Genomic DNA, 26,730 nt, shown 5'->3' with positions numbered 1-26,730 from the left:
AATAGAGCATTTGTGCATGAATACAGTCATGCTCTTTGCACAAAGGCTAGTAGGGCAGGGATACTTGGCATCATCCCTCCTCCAGTGTTGATGAACACGGCAGCAACAATGCCCAAATAGGACTACAGTAAGTGAAAGTCATTAGTAGATGGCGGGACTCTGTAAGTGAGAAGAATTGCTGAACATCTTTCAATATGAGTAGAAATTATCATTTTAAAAGGCTAGCTCTCTTATTCAACAACCCTGGAACCCAATAGAGGGCAATTGAAGTTCCTGATTTGAAATATATGATGGCCCCCTTTCACAAATCAGGAAACACTTACTGGTTTACTATTACCCACTTATTGGTACTTTTATGGCTAGGTATCCATAGTTGTCTTGCTATGAAAACAGAGTCTGGTGGCAGCAGAAGTTGAGAAGAGAGGAGTGGGAGAGGTAAAAAGTCAGAACAAGGAGTTGGGATTGGAAGTGGTTCTTGAACAAAGAATGGATTTTGTTGGTAGATGCCTTTTGAGTAAGAAAGGAGGATAAGAAGAGTATTAGAAGAGTTCTGCTGGATGAGGATCTTCTGTCCACATACTGGCCAGCTAGATACCTAGGAGAAGCCCACAAGCAGAATATGTGTGCAAGAGCCTCTTCTGCTTGTGATCAGCAATTGGCATTTCAATGGAGTGTGTGCATAAAGTCATCTAATAGCTCTGTAAATTAGAATAGACTGGATTATTCCAAGAACATCTATTCAAAACACGAATTCCAATGATACCAAGGGAATTCATTTCCATGCCAGAATAATTAATATTTCAGCTTTAAGAACCAGTTCACCACAGTAGCCACAGTATTGGTTATAGATCTGGAAAGCCCTGTTCCAAATCTCTGCTCCGCTGTGGCACTCGTGTGTGGCCTTTGCCCAGCAGTGACTCAGACAGAGACACAGAGATGTAGATGCTGAAGGCCGTGGCACATGAGATCCCTGAATCTCCAGTTACTACAGCGTTATTTAAATGCTCATTCTAAATGTGATTTAAATTAATTTGGCTGTTGTTTTTAACTAGGTTTTTATTTTTATTACTTTAGATTTTATGACTATGTTTTTTAAAAGTTGCATGCAGCTTTGAGTCCCAACTTGGGAGAAAGACAGGATATAAATACATTAAACAAACAAACAAACACCCCCATCCTGGCACTATCAAGGGGCTGACCTACTTGCCTCCACAGAGCTGATACATCAACCCAGGCAATGTGCCTGATGCAAGCTGATGGACAGACAACAGATTTCTAGGCTCCAGGTCAGACAGTTGCCCCTTTAAGGTTCTCCACTAGGCAGCAAGGGGAGCACAAAAGGGCTCAGCTGAGGGGTCCAGGACCATAAAATGGCTCAGTTGTGCCTTATGTTTCTTGGAACAAATAGTCTGCTTTATGTGCTCTGTCCAGGGTTCTGAAAGGTCTACCATTGACCTCCTTTCTTTACAGGAACTCCTCATTTTAGCTGTAATCCTGCCACTGCTTCCCGCCAGTACTGAACAATTTGCACCTTTCTGAGATGTCCATGGAATCTGCTTTACCAAGATAGACACAGTAATAATATCCCAGCCTAAGCTTGCTCACAGGGCTGCTGTAAAGTAAAAATACAGATCTGATATCCTTGGAAGAAGGGCAGAATACATACAATAAATAAGCACTTAATGATTTGTCAGTTCTAAATTAAAGGTGAACAACAAAGAGTCTTGTGGCACCTTAAGGACTAACAGATTTATTGTGTCATGTTTTGTGGTGTTGTGGCTTTCAAAAGGCCTCTGCCACAATAAATTTATTCTCTACAGTGCCACAAGGCTGCTGTTTTTGTCGCAACTGACTACCACAGCTGCCTCTCTGAAATGCTTCTTTTCTAGCAGACATGATCCATTGCACATCACAGACAGTGTTCAGACTTCCCAGCCTGGTGCAACCCCCTTCGCCTCAGATGACCGTAAGGCAGACCTATAGGCTGCCCCCACTACACCCTCCAGAGAAAAAGAAAAGATTAAATACAAAGAGGTGTTGAGCCGTCCTGCAAGGAGGAGACAGGCACATAGTGGTATGGGGTTGAGAGTGCAAAATAGGCTAATAGAGGTGGGACACAGATAAGCGTGGAGGAAATAGTGAATACAGATGAGATGACGCTGAAGAGAAATCTGTGGTGGTCCAGAGACCAGATGCTTTGACGTGTAGAGGGAAAAGGGGAGCTCTAGAATGAGAGGGAAAGAGAGAGTTCCAGGAGCTAAAAAGAAAAGGCTGGGCTAAAAATGTGTCAAAAATGCATCCCTGCAGCTGACAAAGCAGTACAGCCTTCTTAAATTAACATGAATGCAAAAGAGGCTTTCAAAGTGCTCTAAGCTGTGCATCCCTAATCTAGTGTGTGCATTCAACCTGAGAACGAAAGTATTTCTGTTTTTACCCCACACATTGCGTAAGCACTTGGTGCTGACTGCAGCTGCAAAAATGTAAGACAAGGCACGCTCAATTTTGACCTGGTCAAATTAAATACCATTAATTCGCCCTCTTGAGCACATTACAATTTGTACAGCTGTAAAATTAAGCCCAATTTAATGTTTTCTGTTAGTAAGAGAAATGCTGATTGTGTCCAAAGTTTTATTATTTACAATAAACGAAATGTGCAAATTCCAATGCCCGAGGTTTAGTACTGATCTTTTCTTTACAAGACTAAGCAATTAGGGTGACAAAGCAATCAGAGTTAAAGCATATCAAAACAACCCATGTTATATCGAGTGTAACATTGCTAAAGATAGCTGTTCGCTGTTAAGCAGAAAAAGCACTTAAGTAACACAGCCTCTAAAGTGATTGTAAACTTTAGAAAGCATCGTCTGGCCATGTTGAAAGGTGAATCATCTCAGTAACCGGTCAGATCTAACTTTTGTGGAATATATGGGATTCATAGTATAAACATTAGGATATGTCTCATACTTATCCACTTTTGGTGCTCATGCGGCAGGAGTGAAGAGACTCAGGCCAGGGGGCCAAATACTTCACTGTTTGGCCCCTGGGACCTTTCCCTGACCACACCTTTCCCAGTGAGTGCTTTTGCATAGCTGCAACGTGTGCTTGAATTGTGCTAATGCCTTTTGCTTGCCTAAAATTGAAATACTTTATTGTCACTTGCACAACTTGTATACAGTGAGATTACACAAGCACCCCCCACTCAGCTCTCTTAGTCTTAATTCCCCTCGTTTACTGACGCACACCCACCAAACCCGAAAGTCAGTTGCCCTGTTGTTATCTTTTCATTCAGCAGCCTAACAGCCCACAGATAGAAGCTGTTCTTTACCCTGTTGGTGCGACTAATCATGCTTCTATATCTTCTGCCTGATATAGGAGGTTGGAGGGTGGAGAAGATGGCTGTGCTGTGTGTAGCAACCTCAGACTTTGGCATGGCTGGAACATAACCTGTTGGAAGAGTCACATCTACTGCCCTGCCCACTTTTGCACAGAGCCTTGGCTATCACTAGTAAGTTGCTGCTAGAAGACTGCCCACGAGGGAAGGCCACCCTTGTGCTAAAAAAGTTTCCCCACCCCTGCTTTAGGATTACACCATGTGCAAGATATGAGTGCACAAGTGGCCAACCTACAGGGGAAGGGGCCATGTTTGAACTTGTGCTCCATGGAAAACACTTCTTACTCTTTCCCCATATAACCTGCTGAACAGCTGGCTAATACGCTCTGTAGAAAGACAGGAAAAGAACACAACTGGCAGTAGTGCTCCACAGATAATTTTATTTATTTAGTTGCTTCCTTAGCCGCTCATCTGCAAAACATTTAATCTTCCTGTTTTCATTTCCTTTCTTGTAGTGGATGGCAAGGTTCACGCCTTCCTCCTCTCACAGGGGCTTCCTTTGTTTATGATGAAACTAATGAACTGCCCGTCAGTATTATCATGAGCTGTATTAATTTTGTTCCGCAGAAGTCAATGGGAGCCATTGACAGATATGTGGAAAAGTGAAAGGGCTTCTGTTGTTGCTTGTGGTTCAGAGGTGGTGGGGAGGGCGTGGAGAGGAAGCTGTTGTCTGTTCAGTGCATTAGCAAACCCAGTATCAGGAATGGGTAGGTGAATGTTTCACTCCCATTTTAAACAGGCTTCTTGATTGCAGCTCCTTTATTTTGACTCTTCTAACTCAGTGGGAGATACTGACTACTGTGGGATAAAGTAAAACAGTGTTGCCTCGACTTCTCTTTGTCTCACTGTGGTTAGTGTTTGTGTGTGTGTAAGAGAGAAAGAGAGGAGAGGGAGGAAGGAATAGAGAGAGAGAGAGAGAGAGAGAGAGAGAGAGAGAGAGACTGACTCAGTTTGTTCCTCAGAAGGGTGCAGTGTTACTGAAAATGCTGTATTGACAATAATGGATGGGAGCCGGGGGGCTGGCTTTTATGTCTCACAACTGTCAAGAGGTCTTGTCATCATTTTACCTTGGATTAGCAACAGAGCATGTTCTCCAGTATTATGAGTTCGTTAAAATAACCCCTGACTCATAAGAGTCATGCTGGGAGGAAGGAACGGATGACAGATTGTTATTGTTTCTCTGAATGGCTGTTCAAACGTTATGATCACCTAGATCATTCTAATGTCCGAAGACTGAATTTTCTGAAGCTTGGACTCTGCTCTTGCTCTTAATTCATAGACTGAAATCCACAAAAACCCCTGGAGCTGGGGTAAATAGTACTACAGGCAGAACTCGTGTGTTTTTCCTATAGCCACAGTACCCTGAAAGCACCTAGTCCTGCCTGACCATGTTGGGCCTGGTTAGTACTTGGATGGGAGAACTAGTGTTTGTGGAGCAAGAGGGCTGGTTTTTGGCAAGCCTTGCAAACCCACAATTCCAGCCATTTGCCTGCCAAAGCTCAAGTTGCCCAGAGATGTGTGGACACCATTGCCCACCATTGCACAACCACTTTTGCACTCATGGTAGCCATGATTTGCTTCAGGCCTGAACTGTAAATTCATGTAGCTACTTTCCACTCAACCCTTAGTGAGATTTAAATGGGAACTTGGTGTTATGAAAAGTTCTTACCCATGCTTGATGTTTGGTATGCTGATTGCATATTAGATCTTTCACATGGGGCTATCTGGGGTGACTGGAAAAGTCACCAGGATATGGAAGAAGATCAGCCATGTGAATCCAACATAACACTACTGCTTTCCTGGGAGTTGTTTAGATTTATATTAGTGTCAGAATGGTTGACACCTCATCCCATATCCTACTAGCGAGACAACTTTGAACATTGTTAATGAAGAATGAGGTATTCCAGCAAGATGTCTATCTTGCCCCGGGAATCCAATTATAACGATCTCATAGTGTGTGAAGAAGATCAATGGCAAAGCACATCCAGCCCAATAATTCTTTGGAAGAGGAATATTTTAATAAGAAACCAGTCACTTATGTGATTTATAGAGTAACTTCTGTCAACTGGCACCCTGTATATGGGGTGATCTACTACCTGATTTAAAGAAGCTATTTTTTGACGTTCTTGGGCTCACTCATTATGATGGGCAGTGTTTGTGTGCAAGAAGGCATATTCTACTCATGCGCATGTGTGCACATGCACAGTGTATCTCTACCCTCTGCACAGAGAAACGTTTTGCTTCTCCAGCTCTGGCATTCCTAACAGTGGGGACGAATGTCAATGCCCCCTGTCAGTCCCCACTACAAAATTCTCTCCAAGTGCAATACTTTACTTTTGTCAGTGAGGAATCACAGAGAGCTAAACCTGGGGACACAACCTGCTTCCTTGTACGAGTGACAATTGACCCATAATTTTTTAAAAATAAAATTTATATACCGCTTAAGTGTAGAAAAAAGCTCAAAGCAGTTTACAAAGAAGATAAAACTGAAAATGTACCTCTAATATGTATGCTGTAACTAAGTGGTAGATCACATGTTTTGAATGCTTAGAACAGGGGTCAGCAAACTTTTTCAGCAGGGGGCCGGTCCACTGTCCCTCAGACCTTCTGGGGGACCGGACTATATTTTGGAGGGGAAAAAAGAACAAATTCCTATGCCCAACAAATAACCCAGAGATGCATTTTAAATAAAAGCACACATTCTACTCATGTAAAAACACCAGACAGGCTCAACAAGTAACCCAGTCCGGGGCCGGATTTAGAAAGTGACTGGGCTGGATCTGGCCCCTGGGCCTTAGTTTCCCACCCATGGCTTAGAAGGTTCCAGGTTCAGACGCCACTTAAAATGATATTGTAGCTGGTGATGGAAAAGGCAAAGGCTGAAATTCTGGAGAGTCACTGCCAGTCAGATTAGGTAATACAGACCTAGAAGGATAAATAGTCTGACCTGCTATAAAGAGACCAAGGAACGACAAGTCTGAACACTCAATTTGCAAGGAACACTCAATTTGCTGGTATGCTCACATATTAACTCCATTGTGAAACCAGGCTTACAGTGCAGCTACTTAACAGTTTCATTTATATGTATTCATTTATTACATTTCTATACCACTTTTATCTTTCAAGGAGCTCAGGGTCGTATACATGGTTCTCTCCCCCCCCCCACTACATCCTCACAACACCCTATGAGTTAGGTTAGGCTAAGAGATGGTGACTGGCCCAAGGTCACTCTGTGAGCTTCATGGCTGAGTATGGATTCGAACCCTGCTCATAGTCCAACACTCTAACCATCATACCACACTGGCTCTACATGCTATCTATGACTCCTCTTTTATATCATAGCAGCCTTCACCTTGATTTGTGGCCCATCTGATTTTTTTAAGGGGTATGGTAATGATGTCAGAATATGTTACTTTAAAGAATTCTCAACTTCTTTAAAGAATTTCACAAACAACATGCAGGTGTTGCATAGTCGATGTTGTATTAGCATGATTAAAATATATATATAACAAAAGACGTAGCAATGTACAAGGTGCTATAAATAACAGTAATTTCTGAGTTTGAGCAATGAATAATTTTGACATGCTACAGTCAAATGTTTAAACTATGAGCTCAATCTGAAAAGGGTACTGCAGAGAATGAATTTTGGTGGATCTGGCTCTGAGACGAGTTGGTCAGCTTATCATGCAAACAGAGTAGCAAAGGATGTAAAAGGGACAGTGTGATCCATCTGTACACAATGGACATGGACACTCGGAAGTCATGGGAGAGAAATAGAATGATACAACAGAGCATTAAGGCAACACATGATGTATGTTCCTAATCAAGAATAGATGGCACCATAACGTGAAAAGTGGGAGGCCCAGGCACAAATCCAAATGGAAAATCTTCCAAGCAAGAGAATGCTAAGGACATCTGAAACAGTCACATCAATCATGTGGATTTGGTGAAGGGGGAGGGCTCTTTTGTTTTTTAAGGGCAAAAGGAAATAAAGGTTCACAACAAGAGAAATGGTCAGCAGGTTAAGTCTATGTAAGGCAGTGGGAGAAGCTGTGCTTGTAAGCTCCTCTGAGCCTTGTTCCTAGGGCTGGTAAAGAGGCTTGCTTCCAAGTGGTGACTACTACACATTCCACTTATGATGTCCAAAGGGGTCTGCCAAACGGATCCTTCCTAACAATGTGGAGAGTTTCCAGTCCAGTACCTGAAAGTCCTAAAGGCAGAAGGCGTTGGCACAGAAAACTCCACACACAATATGAAACACCCACCAAGTAAGCAGAACCAAAAGTTATACCTGAGATGCTGAAAACCCACCACAGGAGGCCTTTTGCATGGGAGCTAAAAAGCATATTCGGGTTCTTAAAGGTGTCTGGACCTCAGAAACAGAGAGGTTAACACAACAAACTGAGCAAATTCCACAACTCAGGGTGGCTCAGTGAGTACAAGGAGGCTGCCTGCTTTAGATTGTCACCTTCCAATTTGTGGAAGAGAAACACCCCTCACATGCTAGATTTCCAGATTGCCCTAACACCTGAAGAGAGATCTACGTGTGGATCAGGTTTTGTGATAAAAAGCATGCAACACAAAGTAGACATGTGTTTTCTACTGGATGCTGCTGCTGCTGCTGCTGTATTTTTAATGTAAGGAGAACAAATATTTGAACTCTCATGGGGGAGGGGTTCCTATTTTGGACATGGCAACAGGAAGTGAAAATGGAAGCCATCCATGCACTTGTGAATCTGCTTTTCAGGACATGTCTTGAGATGCCACCTTCTCAGACGTGATTAGAAAGAAAGAGATACTCAAAGAGATACTCAAAGAGATACTCAAAGAAAGACCACTTACAGTAATCTTCATGTTTTGAAATAAAATCATATACTGTACTGAACTGCCTGTCAGACAAGGCAGGCTTTCTACTGACTTCATGAACAGCAAACATATTTTTTTTGCATCATCTATTATGTCTGCACTGTCCATTATGCCACTGACAAATGCGTCTAAGAAAACATTTGTGCTTAATAAAGAATAAGAAGTTTTCCTTTACAGAAAAGCATGCCAATCCTTGGGATTTGTACTACAAAAATTGCCATTCTGACAGACTACAGATGTCTGTGTCTCATTTAGAGCACACTTTATGGTCTGATACACTTATTTAGCCAGCTTTTAAGAAGTCTGCATTTTAGGCAGGGGGAGCAGTACATTTTTATGGCAAATGCAACAGCAAAAAAAACTATTTTCTAAATCTCTTCTTCTCCGTCAGAGTCTAGAGAAAAGAGGTTCAAAGTACAGGTTAATTCTTTTTACAGCTTCATCTAATCCTTCTTTTATTTGACTAGAAAGGACAGTTTCTTTTTTTTATAGACGCAGAACTGTATTATTTAGCAACAGACTGTTTTGAAGTGTGTGCACTTCCCTTTTCTCTCGTAAGCTATTGATGGTATAAAGAAAAAGACTAAAAAGAAAATTCTTTTTTGAATAAAACAAAATCCACTTGTCCTCTCTGAAATATTTAGCTCTCCAAGGAAAAAAATCCGAGTGGGAAACCTCAGCTCTAAAGAAAACGACACTGAGATAGGTTAATTAGAATGAACCTTGCATGACTGATTTATTTTGGTGTGTCTCTGGCATATAGAAAGTAACAGTTCAAAAATAAATATATATATATATATAGTGGGGCTGGCCTAAACCAAAAAGATAGATTTTAATCTATTTGCTTTGAACCAAAAGTTACTGATACTGAGTTAAAACCTGATTTCCATGTAACTTTTTCATTAGAAGCACCCAAGGCAACAGTCAAGCAGAGCCCAGGGGACAATAATGGAAATTGTGAGGTGACACACTGAGAGCCTTGTTTCAGGGTAGCCATGATGAATGAGAAGAATCCAATAGGCTTAAGAGATCTAGACTGGGTGATGGGATGGGAATGGTAATTGTGACTCCTAGCATGCCCTCTTTATCAGGAGAACTGCAGAAGTTGGAGAATTCTGCCTCTGATAATGCAGACAGCAGGTCTCAACCTTTAGGAGGTGTGTTGCTTGCATGGTTGCTGATGAAGACATTCATTCATAGGTGTCACGGTAGTGGAATTTTTAGATGGAACATCAAAAGCATGGGAACACTGACAGAAGCTACTGCAACAGTGCTGGTAAGACAGAACATCTAAAGAAGTCTACCATCTATGATAAAACACTAGGAGTGAAGACCCATAAAATGACAGCAGATTCTCCCTGGTCCCACAAGCAAAACTGTCAGATGTTCATTATCAGAAAGCAAAGTGCTGTTTTGAGTCACTTTCCCTGGTTGCCCCCTCCAGTTTCAGAATGTCAAGGCAGGTTCAGCCAGGTTCCTGATGAGGTTGCAAAGCTTATGATGTCTCAAGCACTTAGCTGAGAGGAGCTTTGTTAAATACAGTATATCTAGCTACAACAGGAGAGCATAGGCTTTGGGGAGGAATCACGTGTAAGGAGAAGAGCACAGACTTCGCAAACAGAAGGTCTCAGATTCAATCCACGACATCTCCCGCTAAGAAGGTCACGTGCAGGCGATGAGAAAGGCAAACATTTCTGCTTGAGATTTTGGAGAGCTGCTGCCAAATACATGGACAAATAGTCTGACCTGCTAGGAGTCATGCTCCTGTGTTTCTTGGAGGCTGATGCAAGAGAGGACAAGACTGGTGGCTTGAACCATTGTTTAGACCTGCTTGTGCTATTACTGCATCCATCAGAAAACCAGGCTCACGGTGCACCTAAACACATGTCATGACTCTACTTTTTATATTGTGCCTTTTGGACTGGACCTGGAGTGGGGGGAACAGAATTGCGGCAGTAGTTCAAGGATCCATTCAAGAGGCTTGTTCTCACTCTTCAGACTTAACTTATTAAAAACCACCACCACACACATTAACAGCTGGCACGTATCATCGCCACCAACTGTTTCATTGTCGTCGTCATCATCATCATCATCATCATCATCATCATCATCATCATCAATATCATCTATATAGTGCCATCCACACTTTGCAGAGTAGAAGAGGACAGGTCCCTGCTCCAAGGGCTTTACAATCTAAAGTTTGGCATGGAAGAAACAGAATAAAACTGGATGGAAGTGGAGGCTGGGCTAAATGGGAGAACAATATGCAATTATGCAGGTATTTGGAGCAACAGGTCTGGCAAGGAAGGAAATAGTTTCCATCCACTTTCTATTCAGCATAGTGCATGTTCCTTGTACTCATACTTTCTCATCTCCTGTTTAGAACCTGGCTTTTGAATTACTGGGTTGGTGAACAGGTGGATATGCGCACAATTTTGTTAAAAGCTGGGCTAAGCCGAAGTATTGCTGAACTGATACTCTGGAGTTAAATGGGGCATGTCTGGGGCAGAGGGTGTGGAATAAACTGTACCATTATACAGTGTGTTACGGACTAGGCTCATTGACTTTTTCAATGGCCAAGAACCAAGTTTCGCTCACAGTTATGCATTATCAGATAACTCAGCCTCCCAAATTCAGCCGGCCTCTTTGCTAAACCCTTATGTCCTAGTTGTTTTTCTGTATTAGGTAAAATAGTAGTTTTTTTAAAAAAAGTTCTTTGCGGAGCAATATGTTCTGGTGGCTGCTCATACCCATATTTGCCTTTGAGCAATGAGTCTTCCCACCTGCCCCGGCAATTAGATTCAGACCACATAACCAAGTCAGAAAAATGTGAATGGATGCTTTATTAACACTTATTGCACCACTATTCAGTTGTCTCAATTCCAATATACACAATTTTAGTGCTCTTTTGGTGCCCCTGAAAATGAGTCATGACCTTCCCTTCCATTATTAATGAACATAACACAGCCCATTTATTAAACCTGCACTTTTCCCTCTGCTCCATATGCCTGTTTTCCCTTCCAGTATTTGACATGTGACAGTAAAGCTCAGAGCAAATGTCCCTAGTGCTTCCTCCCCTGCGAATTCTTGCCACCTGCTTCATAGCGTTGAACAGATGTATATATGTAAACCATTACAAACCTGTTCACCCAATCATTTATCATTTTAAGGAGAGAAAAATACTCCAAAGGCACCCCCTACTCCAAATTTTACATGTTTGGGTGAATTACTATATTAATATTTTGAAAGCTGTAATGCAAAAAGGTACTTGAAGCTATTTTAGTGCATCACTCATAACAAGTAGGCTTTTTTTAAAAAAAGAAACAAAACTTTCAAACCATGACTTGTTTTTTTTTTAAAAAAAACCCTTCTACCATGAAGAAACTGTATTTTCTATAGAGAATCCAATGGAGGTGTTGCATTATTCATCATCAAATGAAGAGGAAAATTTCAATTGCCAGTTTCTAGTAAATGGTCTAATTAAGAAAGGGAGATTCTGAGCCATGGACAGGCGCCACAATCATTAAAGGCCATTTTCCAGCCGATTACAGGTCTCTAGTCTATCAACGAGAATGCTGAACTAATTAAGCAGCAGAAAACCCAGCCCAGGACAAAAGTTTTCGGATTATGCAAATGTATGTATGCAATGAAGGGTCTACGCTATGTCACTTTAAAATCAGAACCTGAAGTATTCATATAAGGTAAGGGAGAACTATCTTTTTTTTACTCTGTTGAGGGCTGCATTCCCTTGGAAAGTATTACTGTATGCTGGTGGAATCAGTGATGGTGGACGCAGAGACAAAAGTGTTCTGGATTAACTGGTCCAGAATACAGACCTCCCTTCCTCAATTTTCTCCATGGCCACTTCAAATAAGAATCCCCAATCCTATGCAGCTCTACTTAGAAGTAAGCCCCACTGGGTTTGATGGGGTTACTCTCAAATGGATGCTGTTCTACCGGCCTAAAAAATAAAATAAAATAAAATAAATGCATGGCTAGTGCATTAGTGAAAGGGACGCGGGTGGCATTGTGGTCTAAACCACAGAGCCTCTAGGGTTTGTTGATCAGAAGGTAAGCTGTTCGAATCCCCGCGACGGGGTGAGCTCCCGTTACTCGGTTCCAGCTCCTGCCAACCTAGCACTCCAAAGTGCAAGTAGATAAATAGGTACAGCTCCGCTGGGAAGGTAAACGGTGTTTCCATGTGCTGCTCTGGTTTTGGTGTTCCGTTGCACCAGAAGCACCTTAGTCATGGTGGCCACATGACCCGGAAAAACTGTCTGCAGACAAACACTGGCTCCCTCGGCCTGTAAAGCGAGATGAGCGGCGCAACCCCAGAGTCATCTGCGACTGGACTTGAACTGTCAGGGGTCCTTTACCTTTAGTGCATTAGTGGAGGGATGGGGAAATGTCCTGCAGATGTTGCTGGACTATTAACTTCCATTTTCCCTGACCGTGAACCATGCTGAGTGGGGTTCATGGAAGTTGGAGTCCAAACAACAGTTGGAGGGCCACAGGTTGTCCACCACTTATTTAGTGTCAATGAAGCAAATATGTCAAACTTTTGAAAAGTGTGCTCTATCCTATCTTCAAATTATTCAACATTTATGCCCAATCTACATACATTTATGCCTATGTCTTCAGGCCACTGGCATCCATTGCTCTCCTCAGTTTGTTCAACTGGTAGTTCCTTCCACCCAAGCTTGATTATCAAACTTGCACAGGTGTAGAGGTTATTTGCTCCCAGTACTCAAGTTTAAGCATGGACCAAAGAGGAGCAGAAAAGCTCTTACTGGCAAAAACTGGTATCAGATGTTACCATTTTAACACAAGCTGAACATAGGGTGAGAAGAGTAAATTCCTTTCCCTGTTGATCTGCATAAACCAGGCTTCCTCAACCTTGGCCATCCAGATGTTTTGAGACTACAATTCCCAGCATCCCTGACCACTGGTCCTGCTAGCTAGGGATCATGGGAGTTGTAGGCCAAAAACATCTGGAGGGCCGAGGTTGAGGCAGCCTGGACTATAAACCTTTGGCAACCAGAGCATGTGTTATTTGTGAGCATGCCAATTCATTCAAGTAACATTTTCCCCATTTCTTCTACTGGAGTTTTTTCCACTGTAAATCAAAAGCGCATAGGAATCATGAGAAAAGCTCATGATTCATCCAATTACAATATGGAAGTGGATAGATAAACATACAGAGAGATAGTATTGCTCTAAAAATGCAGAATTTATCTTTCCTTTCCTTCTGCTATATTCTCGGTGCAGAGAGTGCATCTCTAATAATTGTATGATTGACTCCTTCAGTCCTGGTTTTTAAGAAAGTTTCGTCCCCTTGACTTTTCAAAGTAAGTTTTTGTAGTATATGCTGCTGTCAAGTCCTTGTCAACATTTACTGAATTTTATACTACTGGGCATATTTAAAACTGCTTTGAATATGTTTTATGTTTGTTTTTAATGGCACTGACATGAGCTGTATTGAGAGGACTACAGTCTTGAAAATGGCTTGAATGACAGAATGAATGACAGTCCTGACGTAGCACCATATATGATTTTTACAATCCAAAAACTGAGAATAAGAAATGAGAGTTATTATATGGAGATAGAAGGAACTTAATTCATGATCATGGAACTTAAGCACATCTTGCTTTAGCTACCTGAAAAACCCTATTCAGCCAGGAAGGTTTCAGCCAGGTAGCTGACAGCTGCCCTTCCCTTGTTGGAGGAATGACAATGATATTAACAAACAAACAAACAAACAAACAAACAAACAAACAAACAAACAAAATGACATTTAAAGATTAATGCTGAGCAGGACTTTGTAGAATCTGGAATAACTTTTGGTGCTGTTAAGCACTAATTTGCAAACCTATCCAAAACCTTAAAATATAACCCTTTTGTAAGTTTGAGGCTCGTCCTCAGCAGAAAGTATTAAGTCTCTGGCTTGCCAACAATGATGCAAAACTGCTAAACTTTTGCAAAATTCTGTAAAGAGTCTGTCTGGGGAAGAACATAAGAGAAATCTGCTGGATTAGGCCAAAGGACCTTCTAAGTGCTTATATGCTAGCTTGTTCACTGAGATAACCTGGAAGGGTGCTGTTAGTTGTCCCCTGTGCTACAGAGGCCTGACTGGGCTCAACTATAAGTCAGCCACGTGGTGTCAATTGCCCAACACTTTCCCAGCAGAGATTTGGCAGGCATGATCGCTTTTGACTTCCAGATGTCTCTTTTTGTGCTGAGAGCCTATGTGATCATGGTATACATCTGAATACAGTGGTACTTCGGGTTACAAACACCTTGGGTTACAAACACTTCGGGTTACAGACTCCGCTAACCCGGAAGTAGTACCTCAGGTTAAGGACCTTACCTCAGAATGAGAACAGAAATCGCGTAGCGGCAGCAGGAGGCCCCATTAGCTAAAGTGGTACCTCAGGTTAAGAACGGTTTCAGGTTAAGAACGGACCTCCGGAACGAATTAAGTTCATAACCAGAGGTACCACTGCATTCATCTGAATATTGAAACTATGTGGATGGGGTCAAGCACTTGATGCCTGACAGACACATGGCCTTGGGTCTCATAATCCACTTGCATCCAGTAGCTACATAGGACTGCATCAAGTGGAATCAGCTCTCATCCTGCTGCAGGTGTGTGTGAAAGCATGTCTCATTTATTCACATTGAGAGAATTTAACAATGTGCTATGCAAGCCTTTTACATTTGTTTTCTATTTTCAGGTTCTTTAATACAAATACAATAAGAAGAAAATACAGTAAGACATATGATAGTTGGAAATACAATTATCTGATTATTGTCATCTCTCAGTTTTACACAACTTGTCACCCCCCCAAAGCATCATTATATCCCACAACTTACTGAACCAGCTCTTTACTGTGGCACATTAAGGTGCTTCTGTAATTGAGCAACATTCCTATGCTACTTCAAGCATATGTTGAATCAACATCTATGATCTTCATAGTCTGCACTGTCTGGAATACCTCCTGAACATCTGGTAACCAATACCCAGTGATATCTATTATACGTAGGATTCCCATTTAATATTTGCTCACCCCCAGCACATGCAAAAATAAGTGAAGTTGACACAACAGCCCTTCCAACATGCAGTCTCTAAACCACTGGTAATATTCAGCTTAACAACAACAACAAAGCCCAAGCCTGCTGTGTTAGTAGAGCAGAAGCAAACCATAAAGATCAACTGTGCATGTGAGAAAGTGCAGTGCCAGTGTGATCCCAAGCACTGCCAAAGCAATGGCCATTAATGTTGCTGTATCAGCATTCTTCCTTTTCCAGCACAGCTGTTTCATGCATGGATTGGCTGGGCCATGGGGTGAGCCCTCTGTTACCATGCCGAAGACTGAAAAACAGCCTTGGAATCAGGAGCAGTAGAGCAGCCCTCTACTGCTGATCTCTAATAGCAAAGGGAGGCTGGGCAAATGCGGTGTTTGTGCCGGTAAAGCTGATCAATAGGACCGAGCTGACCATTGGCTAAATCCTACTATTCCAACTTAGCTGGCTTGGAGTTCAAGCTGTAAGCTGGCTGAAGTTCAAGTTCTTCCATTTAACTAGGTCATGGATCAGGCTGCTCATGACCTAAAATAAGGGGCAAAATTCAATGAACGGGAAAATGTGTGTGTCAAGATATGGATGCACACACCTTATGCAAAAAATAACTGCCCATTTCTTAGATATGATTTTTCACTTCAAAATTAATGATTTGCATAGCATCTCCTAATCAAAATATAAGCAGGATTTCTTCTCTGAAATCGAGATTGCTGTGTTGACACTTAGTACATTGAAACTGCAAGTAATTGAGATTTAATGTACATTAGCACCCCCCTACAACTCTTCTAATAACCCAATTGGCCCTCAGTAAACCCATGTCTAATTATTTCCAGCACTGTGGTCCATTACTGCTATCAATTTTTTTATGAAGACCCTCTCCCCACCAATACTTTACAAACATTTTGCAAAGTTCCTATCTGCAATGTGAATTAACTATAATCACAAATCCTTCCTTAAGTGGTCATAGGACTAAAGCCTAATAGTATTCAAGAACTTTATATAATAAAAAACAAGGAAGTGTTACAGGTTAACTCTTATGACAGAGTATCTAATCCTTAGGATAAAATTTGCAAGAACAATGTTGATATAAGTTTGTGGTGATGATGCCCAAGAAGTCTTGCTACCTTGCTTTCTAAAACATTTGCTCTCCTAATACACAGGGAAACTGTTTATCAAGGGAGCTGATATAAAACAGTCACGACAGTGAACATGCCTTTCTGTTTGTAGTTACAAAGTTTTCTACTTAGCCATTGTGTTCTCTGGGAGGTGTCAGAGACATATATATGGAAAACAGTGCTTAAAATTTAATTGTGTTCCTGCTAGTACAGAACACAAGGTCCATTTTACTTACTGTGTTGTGAGTGACATGAGTAGTTCCACAACAAAGACTACCTCACCTTTCTCTGTGATTTGCAACACCCTCTGCTGGCAAATGTAAAAACAAAACCCTTTTTGCATTTGGCAATAATTGTTGCTAGGTGCTCTGTTTTTCATTTCCTTAAAGTACTTTGTAAAGACGGAATCACCCCACATGCAATTTGTATGTTCACAGATAGTTATATTTTAAAATTATTGTTTAGATCTCCCTTCTAGAGTCAAATAACATATAGAGCATAAAGATGGCCACTTTTTCAGATTTATTTATTTATTGGTAAAGAGAAGGTAAAACAAGTTTTGTCTTGTCAAATTCTGCATTTCCTTTTGACACTATGTCTAACTTTACTGGAGCTACTATTATAGTATTTCTTTACAAACCTGTACTTTGGGATGAGATGATCTTTCAGAATCAACTGAAGAGGCAAATGGCTGGAGCCCAAACAAATATTTAAAAAATGGCATGGACCACATCAGAATGATTTTTCAAGTGTTCATTTTTTCGCACTGTGCTTTGTAGCCAGAGAAGTTGGGAAAGAGAAAATATTGTATATAGATAAAGAAAGAATTCTAGACGGGATCTCCCCTGGGTAGCAAAAGGAATTTTTACAACTGACAGAAACACAGAATCTACAGGAATTAAACTTGAGTCAAAGTATTGGTAGAGGTAGTGGCTCTCACTGCCTGTGGTGAATAAGTTAGTGCATTTGTCCTCCAGAAAGAAGCATCACAGAACTACTGGTAAACAGAGACCAACCCCTCCGCCACATCAATCATCACTTGTGTCTTTCCAAACTTATTCAAAGAGAGCATGACCAAGATCTGACCCTGGCTGAGATGTTTTCCTTAACTGCCTTGTAGCTATAGATGCCTGTTTATTACATATATGATGCATTTCAACGAATATTTAAACCTCTGCACTTGTGTCATAAGGCACATCACCATAAAAAATAAATAAATCCCAAAGCCCATGTCAAATAAGGTAATAGCTTACTTGCTACAATGGAATAACATTCCTTGCCTATTCCTTCTTCTTGCTCTGACAATAAAAATAACAGCAATTGTCATGCGGCTAAAGTAACATATATACGTCCTTAGAATTCAAAGCAAACGGCTTTACCTGGCAAACTTCATACAGCAATTTGTACTGTTCCTCTTGCTTCTGCAGAGAGCACAAGCTGCATCCCATGTTTAAGAAAACTGTCTTTCTTATTCACCGCAAGAGCCCGGGAAGTTGTTGTTAGCAAGCATGCATGTAGATATCCCTTTGGCACACTAAGAGAGTCAGATGAAACTGAAACGATTTACGTTGGTGATGCTCTGATCACTGGCAAGCAACTCTGCCTTCTTCCTTAATGCTCTCCCTCCTCCGCTCACAGTACACAACACTCCCTCTACTGCTTTAGTCCAATGCACACACTATATACTGCTGCTCATGCATATTAATCAGCTCTCATTGACTATTCATAACAGACAGTGATACAGAAGCTATAATTGCTGCCTATGACAGCTGAAATTTCTCTAATTAACAAGCAAGCACTTCAGTAGCAGGGCATAATAAAAGACACTAACAATTCTGTAAACCATTTTGTAGCAATTACAAATAAACATGACTGCATTTTACTGTGGTCCCTAAGGATAATTCTTAGCATATTTAAGCAGTTTACAAATACATTTTAAATGTAAGTCATAACCAAAACGAATCTGCTGCTGATACAGAACTATTACAAGCAACATTAAACAGTTCAGCAAAGTTAAATAAAACACTCCTTAAAATATTTAAGAGAACGTGGTCACAACTAAATGGAAGTCTGTAGAGAACAAGCATGCATTTAGCAAAAAAGAAGAAAGGAAGAAAAATGAAGAATGGAACAGCTCAAGGAGCTGATGCAACTAGGAATGGGACAAATTCTGCAACTTATTTTCATTAAAGTACAATATTGCCAGCAAACCTCACGATAATATAATTCTTTATAAATTCCACCTGACATCAGAATGGTTACACATTATCACAGCACCCATTAATAGTATTTATGTGATGATTCTGTGCTTATGCATATGCTAAACAGGAGCTATATAATCAGCTGAGCACACTTCAAGGTCTTCTAAAGACCATATAGCATGTGCACTCCATGGTAATGTGATTGCTATAGTTGCTTTATGATGTGTATTTAAAAAAACCCCTCTGTATATTTACTTCCTTCAGCTGGTAAATTCTAAGTGAAATTATTCCCCATTCACCAAATGAAATCATTACCCAGTGATGATTTGCAAGTTTCGGCTTCATCCATTGTAACACACATATGAAGGGTCAGGTGTCTCTCTGTGTTCAGAAATCCCACAAACACTGTTTCTAGTTGGGAATAAATTATAGAAGGCAACAGGGTCCCTCACCCTTTATAAAATGTAGATCCTAACTTTTTGCCAATGTAATCAAGCTAGCATATACTGTCCCCCTCCCTTTTATCCCTGGAACACCTCTGGTCACCTCCAAACACTCAATACTTTGCAGAGGAATTCAGTTGCTTACTGGAAATTGAGGTTTGCACAACTAAGCGCATTACAGTGCTCTGTCACTCTGGTGCAAGAAATTCACTTTAAAAAAACCACCACCACTTGGCTTCTTGCGGTTAGGAAAGTGATGGGAAATACACAACAAAGTGTGGGATAACCATACAACCTCCCTACAAGACATATAACCTCCCTACAAGCAAATCAGAATGAATGCTCAAGAAAGAGGCTATCTGGAGGAGTCCCCTGTGAAGTAAGTTAGGCTTGGAGGCGGTCACTGGCTTTGTAGCTGAGTGGAGATCAGAACTGAGTTCTATCCAACCCTATTACAACATTCTTAGCCACTGTGCCTCAATGGGTAATAGTGGACAGAGCCTTAGGAAGCACTTGTTCACAGTAGTAACCACTGATTGTTGGCTAAACTCACTCATTGACAGTATGTGTGCAGTCTGAGAGTCAAACAAAGTGTCCTGTGAACAGATGAAGCCTGTTATTCTTTTCTGGAAGTAATTCTTTTCTTATCCCACAACTGGACACAGTGTGGTGGATGTACAGTAACTGTATTGCCTCAAACCAAGGAACATTATTTTGATTATCAAAGTGTGATGCTAGCCGCTCAAGTGAAGCACAAATACTGTATTGCCAAAGGAAGCATAAATCAGCCATAAACCCACACCACTGTGTATGTTCACTCAGCAGACACAGGTTCCTCATCAGATGGCTGTGGAGTGGACAAGAAAGATCAAGAACAGTGTAAGGAACAAAAGGAAATATGGTGGCAGGTTCTTTCTGTAACATGTCTACCCTTAATGACAACTTCTGTTGCCTTTGCCCTTCTTACCAAAACAGTCTGCATTGGTTTTTTGAAAGCTTTGGGAGGATTTGCAATGCCTTGTCTTTGTCAGCCCATATGTTAACATGAAAAAGTATTTCTCTAAGGGTTTGAACGTGGGAGAACCTTACACAGGGTGAAGTGAAAAGAAAATCTGAACAGACCACAGGATATTTGGGGCAAATGATTCAGGAGACAACTTTGGGAAGACTGAATGTTCCCTGAAGTTGCTTGGAGTTTCACATTCCCAGGCTGCAATCTTATGCTTGCTTACTTGGAAGTTAACCACATTGTACTCAGTGGGAGATAGGTTTGAGTTTCATGTCTCAAATTTCCCTGTATCTGGAGGTTCTGTCTCCCAAGCTTCTCCCAGCACTTCCCATTGTCCTTTATGGAGAGTGAATGGAACCTGACTCTCCACTGGCCACATTCTGCATTTGCGACCTCAACAGCATGGTACGTATAATGTGTACAGTGTGTTCTTTGATGCACCAGGAACTGGAACATCTGCTAAGGTAATATAAAAATCAGGAAGATTGGGATAACAGCTCTTCAGCTGCAAGTGAAATGAATCAGTAGTTTATTTCATCAGTACGAGTTAAATGAAACAAAATAACAGGACAGGTCCCTGATGCAATTCAGAAGCAGTCCCTGTTAATACACAGCTACACAAGAATATCACCACATATCTTTAAAATATTCTGTAATCTCAAATGGAAGAATAAATCAAGAGGGTTGGCTTCCCATGTTCTTGTTGACAAATATTCAATAACCCCTGTGGTATCCATGTGGTGTGATGAACCCACTTGGCTGGGAAGTGGAGTCAGTGTGACAATCAAGCAAAGAGCCTTTTCTAAATTGAGGATGCTTTTCTTTTTGTGTGTAAGTCCAATTCTGAATTTTGACACATTTTAATGTCTCAAATTGACCTAGGTTGAGTTGTGTGTTCTTATCAGCAACTGTTTAAGCAAACTGTCTTTGTATAGGCTGGGTGCAATGAAATAATATTTTGCTTAACGTACCAATAGCCTAATTAACTTTCTTTCATTTTCAACGTTTTTCTCATACGGAAGGAGGGCAAGAGGAAAGAGAGAGAGAGAGAGCAGCTGTTCCTTTGTAATAAATTTATGTAAGCTGAGTTTATGATGATGATGGTGATGACCATTGTAGGAAAGAGGGTGAAAGGAAGGGAGCTATTTGTTTGGAACATTAGCACTTTACAGAAGAAAAGAAATCTGGGTTGTTTGTTTATGTATGTGTTCAGATTTTATTTTATATGAAAAAAACCAAGTACAAAAATTGGGTCAGCTTAATCAGCCCTTTTAGTGACTATGTGGAGAATGTATCCGACTATCAATAGGGCTATTTATAAGGGCTTTCCCAATATCATAAAGCTCTTATGGCCATGAAAAGTTTTTGGCTCTCAATAATTAGAGACTTACAGACTTTGTTGTTTTGTGCAGGCTGAGCTTTTACCTTATGAATACTTGGAGCCAGTGCCAAAATAAAAGAAAAAATGTCTTTTAGGAACAAACTCTATTAATATATTTCTAATTCCCATTGATCCGGTTCCAGGACATGGCCTTGGTGCCCTCTATTGTTGACTGTGATTTTATATCCTAGCCACAAATCACCTACCAAGTGCCTCCCTTGCCCCAACAGCCATTGCCTCCAGGTCTTTCCTTTGCCTTGTTCTTTTGTACTTACCACACTGTTCCTGCCATTTTAATATTAGTTGTTCAATTAGATCTTTTTACCACGAATTTGCAGGGCAGATTTTCCTGTGGGTTATTTACCCTGTCACTACGGTAAGATGTGCAAAAAGAACAAAACAAAGTGTGAATCACCCTAAATTCTGTGATTAAAATAAATAGCTTTGTCCCTCTTCCATATCTGCTGCCAGCACTCCTTGTCCTCTATGCTCATCCACTGCTTTCATGCCTTTTGCAGCTGCTGTGGCTGTAACTCCTTCCCATAATGCAACACATACAGTATGAAGATTGAAAGATCTTATCACATGGTGAATCTAAGAACACTTACCAGCATTGCACAGCTGTGAGTTGCCATATCTAGAAAAGTATTCGAAAACTAGCTTTCTCCCCAGGTTTTCATGTCTTACGACTGCTTTTACAATACCACGTTACAAAGAGGAATTTTTTTCAGAGATTATTTTGTGGTGATCATTCTAGCTCAGAACTGCATGTTAAAATCTTGTATGGCCATGCAAGATAATGCATTACTGGTGACATCATACAGGTACAGTCTTCAGAATGGAGAAGGGCTGTAGCTAGCCAAAGGGCACATATTTTGCATGCACAAGGTGCCATCTCCAGTTAATAAGGGTCAAATAGTAGTACAGTAAATGCAATGTGTTAGTGCTGGAAAAAGCTTCTGTCTAAAACCCCGCAAAGCTGCTGCTGGTCAATAGACCAAGATGGACCATCACCTCGATTCTGTATGAGGCAGCTTTCGCTGTTCCAGTACATGCTCAAATCCCTCCACATCTGTTAATTAAATGGTAAGCTCTTGAAAGCCTTTGCCTTGGTTTCCCCAATATGTGAGAAATAAATGAGCTAATCGGGCTCTTAAAGGTAAAGGTAAAGGTACCCCTGCCCGAACGGGCCAGTCTTGACAGACTCTGGGGTTTGTGCGCCCATCTCACATCTAGAGGCCGGGGGCCAGCGCTGTCCGGAGACACTTCCGGGTCACGTGGCCAGCGTGACAAAGCTGCATCTGGCGAGCCAGCGCAGCACACGGAACGCCGTTTACCTTCCCGCTGGTAAGCGGTACCTATTTATCTACTTGCACCCGGGGGTGCTTTCAAACTGCTAGGTTGGCAGGCGCTGGGACCGAGCAGCGGGAGCGCACCCCGCCGCGGGGATTCGAACCGCCGACCTTTCGATCGGCAAGCCCTAGGCGCTGAGGCTTTAACCCACAGCGCCACCCGCGTCCCTTAATCGGGCTCTTATGATGAATAATAAGACGAAATACCACTGAAGGCTTCTGCATTCTAAAAATGATATAGAAATTATTAATTAAAGTTTTGTTTCTTTGATATTTTGAACAGGAACACTAGAAATTATTTGTGTGATTTTGTAGCAACACAATGGGTTTGGACTAGTTTACAAACGTCAAATGTTGAGAACAAAGCAGCATTTGGTAATATGGCCACACCCAGCAAACTGCCTTTGTGCAATTTAGCTTAAATGAACTCTGCCAGTTATACTGTGATTTCCCAGGTTGAACGAAGTAAACTACCTTTTAAAAAAAATCAAAAATCAAGCTACTCCTGTTGTGCGTGGAATAAGTCTGTCAGCTCCCATTACTGGCTAAAATGACACCACTGCCCTCTGTTGGAAAGAATTAGGCCTTGAGTTGCTAGGCCACAGCAAACAGAAATATTTGGTAGTGCGATCATGACAACTTATTTATTATCACAGCACTCTCTACAGAGCCTCATCTATAGCTTGGTCCTGAAGTGCAGGAAGAAATTTATAAATAAACAAATAAAGCAGGCATACTTTGGCTCTCTCAGCTTCTGAGGCAAGAGGAATCTGTTCACTTCCAGCAGCTGACTGGCAGTAAGCTGGCATAGATGCTCTCATCGTAAGGCTTCTCATATGTCATCCGAGACCACCCGATCCAAGGTCACAGAGCAACTGCTTGATCCTCCCCCTCCCAGGTTTCCCTGAAATCATATGGGAGAGGAAGTTTGGCTGGAAGTCCTTACTCTGATTCTTGAGCTAGTGAACTGAACAGGTATATGCCCAGGTAAAACCCCACCCCACTGTAGGCCTGACTGGGAGACAGAGGAGCCACAGTGGTGATTCTCCACCTGCCCCACCTCAAAGCACCATAATGGCAGTGAATTTTAAGCACTGCCTGGGCTTGGGTGCAAAGGAGCTTGTTCTCTATCGGAGACCGCAGCTTGTAGGTGCATCCTTTCAAGGCCTGAAAAGAGCCAAGTAGGTAGCCTTTCCTTCAAACAAACTTGCCTTCCTGTCCGGCTCTCATGCAACATCTACAAAACCATAGCAGCTTCTCTTGGCTTTCCTAGGGAAGCGGCTTCAAAATTCACAGCTGTGCAGAAAGAATTCTCGAGTATTTTCTTTCAACTTGGGATCGCAACTGCTATATTTGGGCCGATTCCTGCCTTTGCCATCTTGGGCTCACCCCCACCCCCTTTGCCGTCTTTGTCCTCCCGCTGGTACAAAGATGCTGCCCATACTTTGGTAAACCTCTCATCCGTTTTTATGGGGTGGCATCCCTCCCCCTCAGTTGCTTATTGCACAGCTGCACACCCACACAGATTTCCAGCATGTCGCTCTGGATCATTTGAAGGCTATTGCAGGAGCTCGATTCCAGTATTGCCTGAGTGGGCAACTGGGAAATGTTATATTATCTCCCCATCAACGGTCAAGTCTGGGAGCTTCCACATTCCATATACAGAGTCCACTTGGTCTGCCCTTTCCTGACAGAAGCAGCACAAAATAAAACTGGAAAACCCTGCATTAGATGGAGAACGTCTAGTGAGAGCCAGGACTGCATTTAATTTGTGGCCTCCTTGTAAAGGGGTTGTCTGATCAGTTAAATATTCAGACTCCCAAATACTCTGTGAAGGTTTAGAGCAGGTGTTCTCAACCTGGTCCCTACCGCCCACTAGTGGGCGTTTCAGGATTCTAGGTGGGCGGTAGGGGTTTCTACGGCACAAACTGAATCCTCCTTCCATCGAGCACTGGTGGGTGGTAAGGAAATTTCACCATCAAGAAAGATGCATTAGTGGGCGGTAGGTATAAAAAGGTTGACTACCCTTGGTTTAGAGTTCCAAGCCCAGTGAATTTTATACGATAGCTGAACAAGGATTTTAAAAAATATATAATTTTTTAAGGATTTCTTGGTTTACAAAAGTATGTGCAATGTCTCTTTTTCCAAGTTACATTTTCTACAGATCAGTTTCCTATGTTGAGACATCAGTGTTACATTAGGAAGAAAAAGGGGGAAGAGGTGGAGGGGGCCATGGTGAGTGGCAGTGCTTCTATTCTACCTAGTGTATGTGTGGGGTTTTGTGTCAGCATCGCTTGTGCCGGTTCTCTTTACTATTCGCTTGTATTCCTTTGGTGGTGAGAGATGTTTAGTCTAGGGGTGTGGTTGTTTGTTTGTTTGTGATTGGCTGTAGTGAACTTTGTTTTCGTGGAGAGACCTGTCAGGCGTAAGCATGGACCAATGGTATCAAATAGTTATGGGAAACAGTCTTATTAGGAAAAAAAAAAACCTAACCTGAACAAGGTTTGAACACACACAAAAGCCAACACTCTAGCTCTGTAGCATATTAATCTAAAATAATGCTTCATACAGTGATGTGGTGAATGGATGTTGTTTTTTTTAAAGCAAAATTTTAAGGCAGCTGTTTAATCAACATGAATGTTGTAGAGATCAACTGACATAATTTTCAATCTTTCACACCAATAGGCACGTTATCAAAAACTAATTGTTCAATCTCATCAAAGGAACTAGATTACATCTAGCAATCTGAGATCACAGTTATAGGGCTATAGCTCAGAGGCAAGGGAAATTGTGGTGATTTACCATGATACCCACAGAAGCATCTAATATTTGCTAGTTTGCTAAAGTAAAACAGTAATATTGTGGAGATACAATGGGGTTATCAATCTGTTTAGTATATCTAAATCCTTCTGGTGTTTGACCTTAGCGTCTTTAAGGTGAACTGCCTTTAGGGATTGCAAACAAAACCCAATGTCACAGGATACTAGATTACAAATGATTCGTCTTCAGATGGCTTTTGTACTGTGCATAAATACACAGTATCTGAAGAAGTGTGCATGCACATGAAAGCTCATACCAATAACAAACTTAGTTGGTCTCTAAGGAAGGAATTTTTTAATTTTGTTTCGAATACGACAGACCAACACGGCTATCTACCTGTTAACCATAAATACAGTGTTGTTAGCAGAGTTGGGTTAGCGGAGTCTGTAAGCTGAAGCGTCCGTAACCTGTAGCATCTGTAACCTGAGGTACCACTGTATAAGATACTGAACCACAAACCAATTAAGCTGTTGTAGGGCATATGGTGATGAGCTCAAATGCTTTTCAACAAACCCTACAAAGATGGGCTTCAGTAGCATGAACATTGTACAGTGCAGCAAATGTACCATATCACAGATGTATCTGTCAAGAGGAAGTCTTGTTTGTATACATTACAGAAGAAAATAATCAGGAAATGTATTGAAGTGCAAGAATAAAAAAAGAAAGCAGATTCTTAGTTAAGGTCACAGGCCATTAGTACAGCCTACAAAGGCTTCAATGTTTCTTTTCAATAACACGCTCTTCAAAACCATCCAGATGAAGGCTAGGTAGCATTACATGCTAGGACACTCTTGAAACATGGGAGCTGGTGTTTTCCTTTTGAACCTGAGTGAAAGACAAGTCTTATGAGAAACCATAGATAATTAACGCTTAAAATATTCTCAGTTTCTGTTGTGGTTAACAAGTGAAACCACCAGTAATGATGTAATCTAGCATGTCAAAAAAAAAAGAAAAGAAAAGAAAATCAGAAGAGGAGGCAGAAGGCAGGGAGCTGCTAAAGGATGCAGAGGCAACTAATTAACTAAGTGATCCTTTAAACTGTCAAATCAAGCAAGGAGCTCCACGGACCGGTGTC

The 26,730-nt window shown here is 41.4% G+C and overlaps 1 protein-coding gene across 3 annotated transcripts in view; it reads right to left on the bottom strand.

The window, feature by feature from the left end:
* The window catches only part of PDZRN3 (PDZ domain containing ring finger 3), a 191,427-nt gene that overhangs the window by 28,034 nt on the left and 136,663 nt on the right, over positions 1-26,730 (bottom strand). Inside the window, exon 1 of one of the 3 annotated variants that reach the window (XM_082209325.1) lies at positions 17,829-18,084. The exons of the other annotated variants lie outside the window; for them this stretch is intronic. Coding sequence (XP_082065451.1) covers positions 17,829-17,897 — 69 coding nt within the window. The 5' untranslated portion in view covers positions 17,898-18,084. Of the gene's footprint in view, positions 1-17,828; positions 18,085-26,730 lie in introns of those variants that run through there. 3 annotated transcript variants of the gene reach the window in all.

This window comes from Podarcis vaucheri (genome assembly GCF_965113315.1).
Source record: "Podarcis vaucheri genome assembly, chromosome: 2".
In the NCBI taxonomy this organism is placed as follows: Eukaryota; Metazoa; Chordata; class Lepidosauria; order Squamata; family Lacertidae; genus Podarcis; species Podarcis vaucheri.
This window is presented reverse-complemented; position numbering and strand designations above follow the sequence as displayed.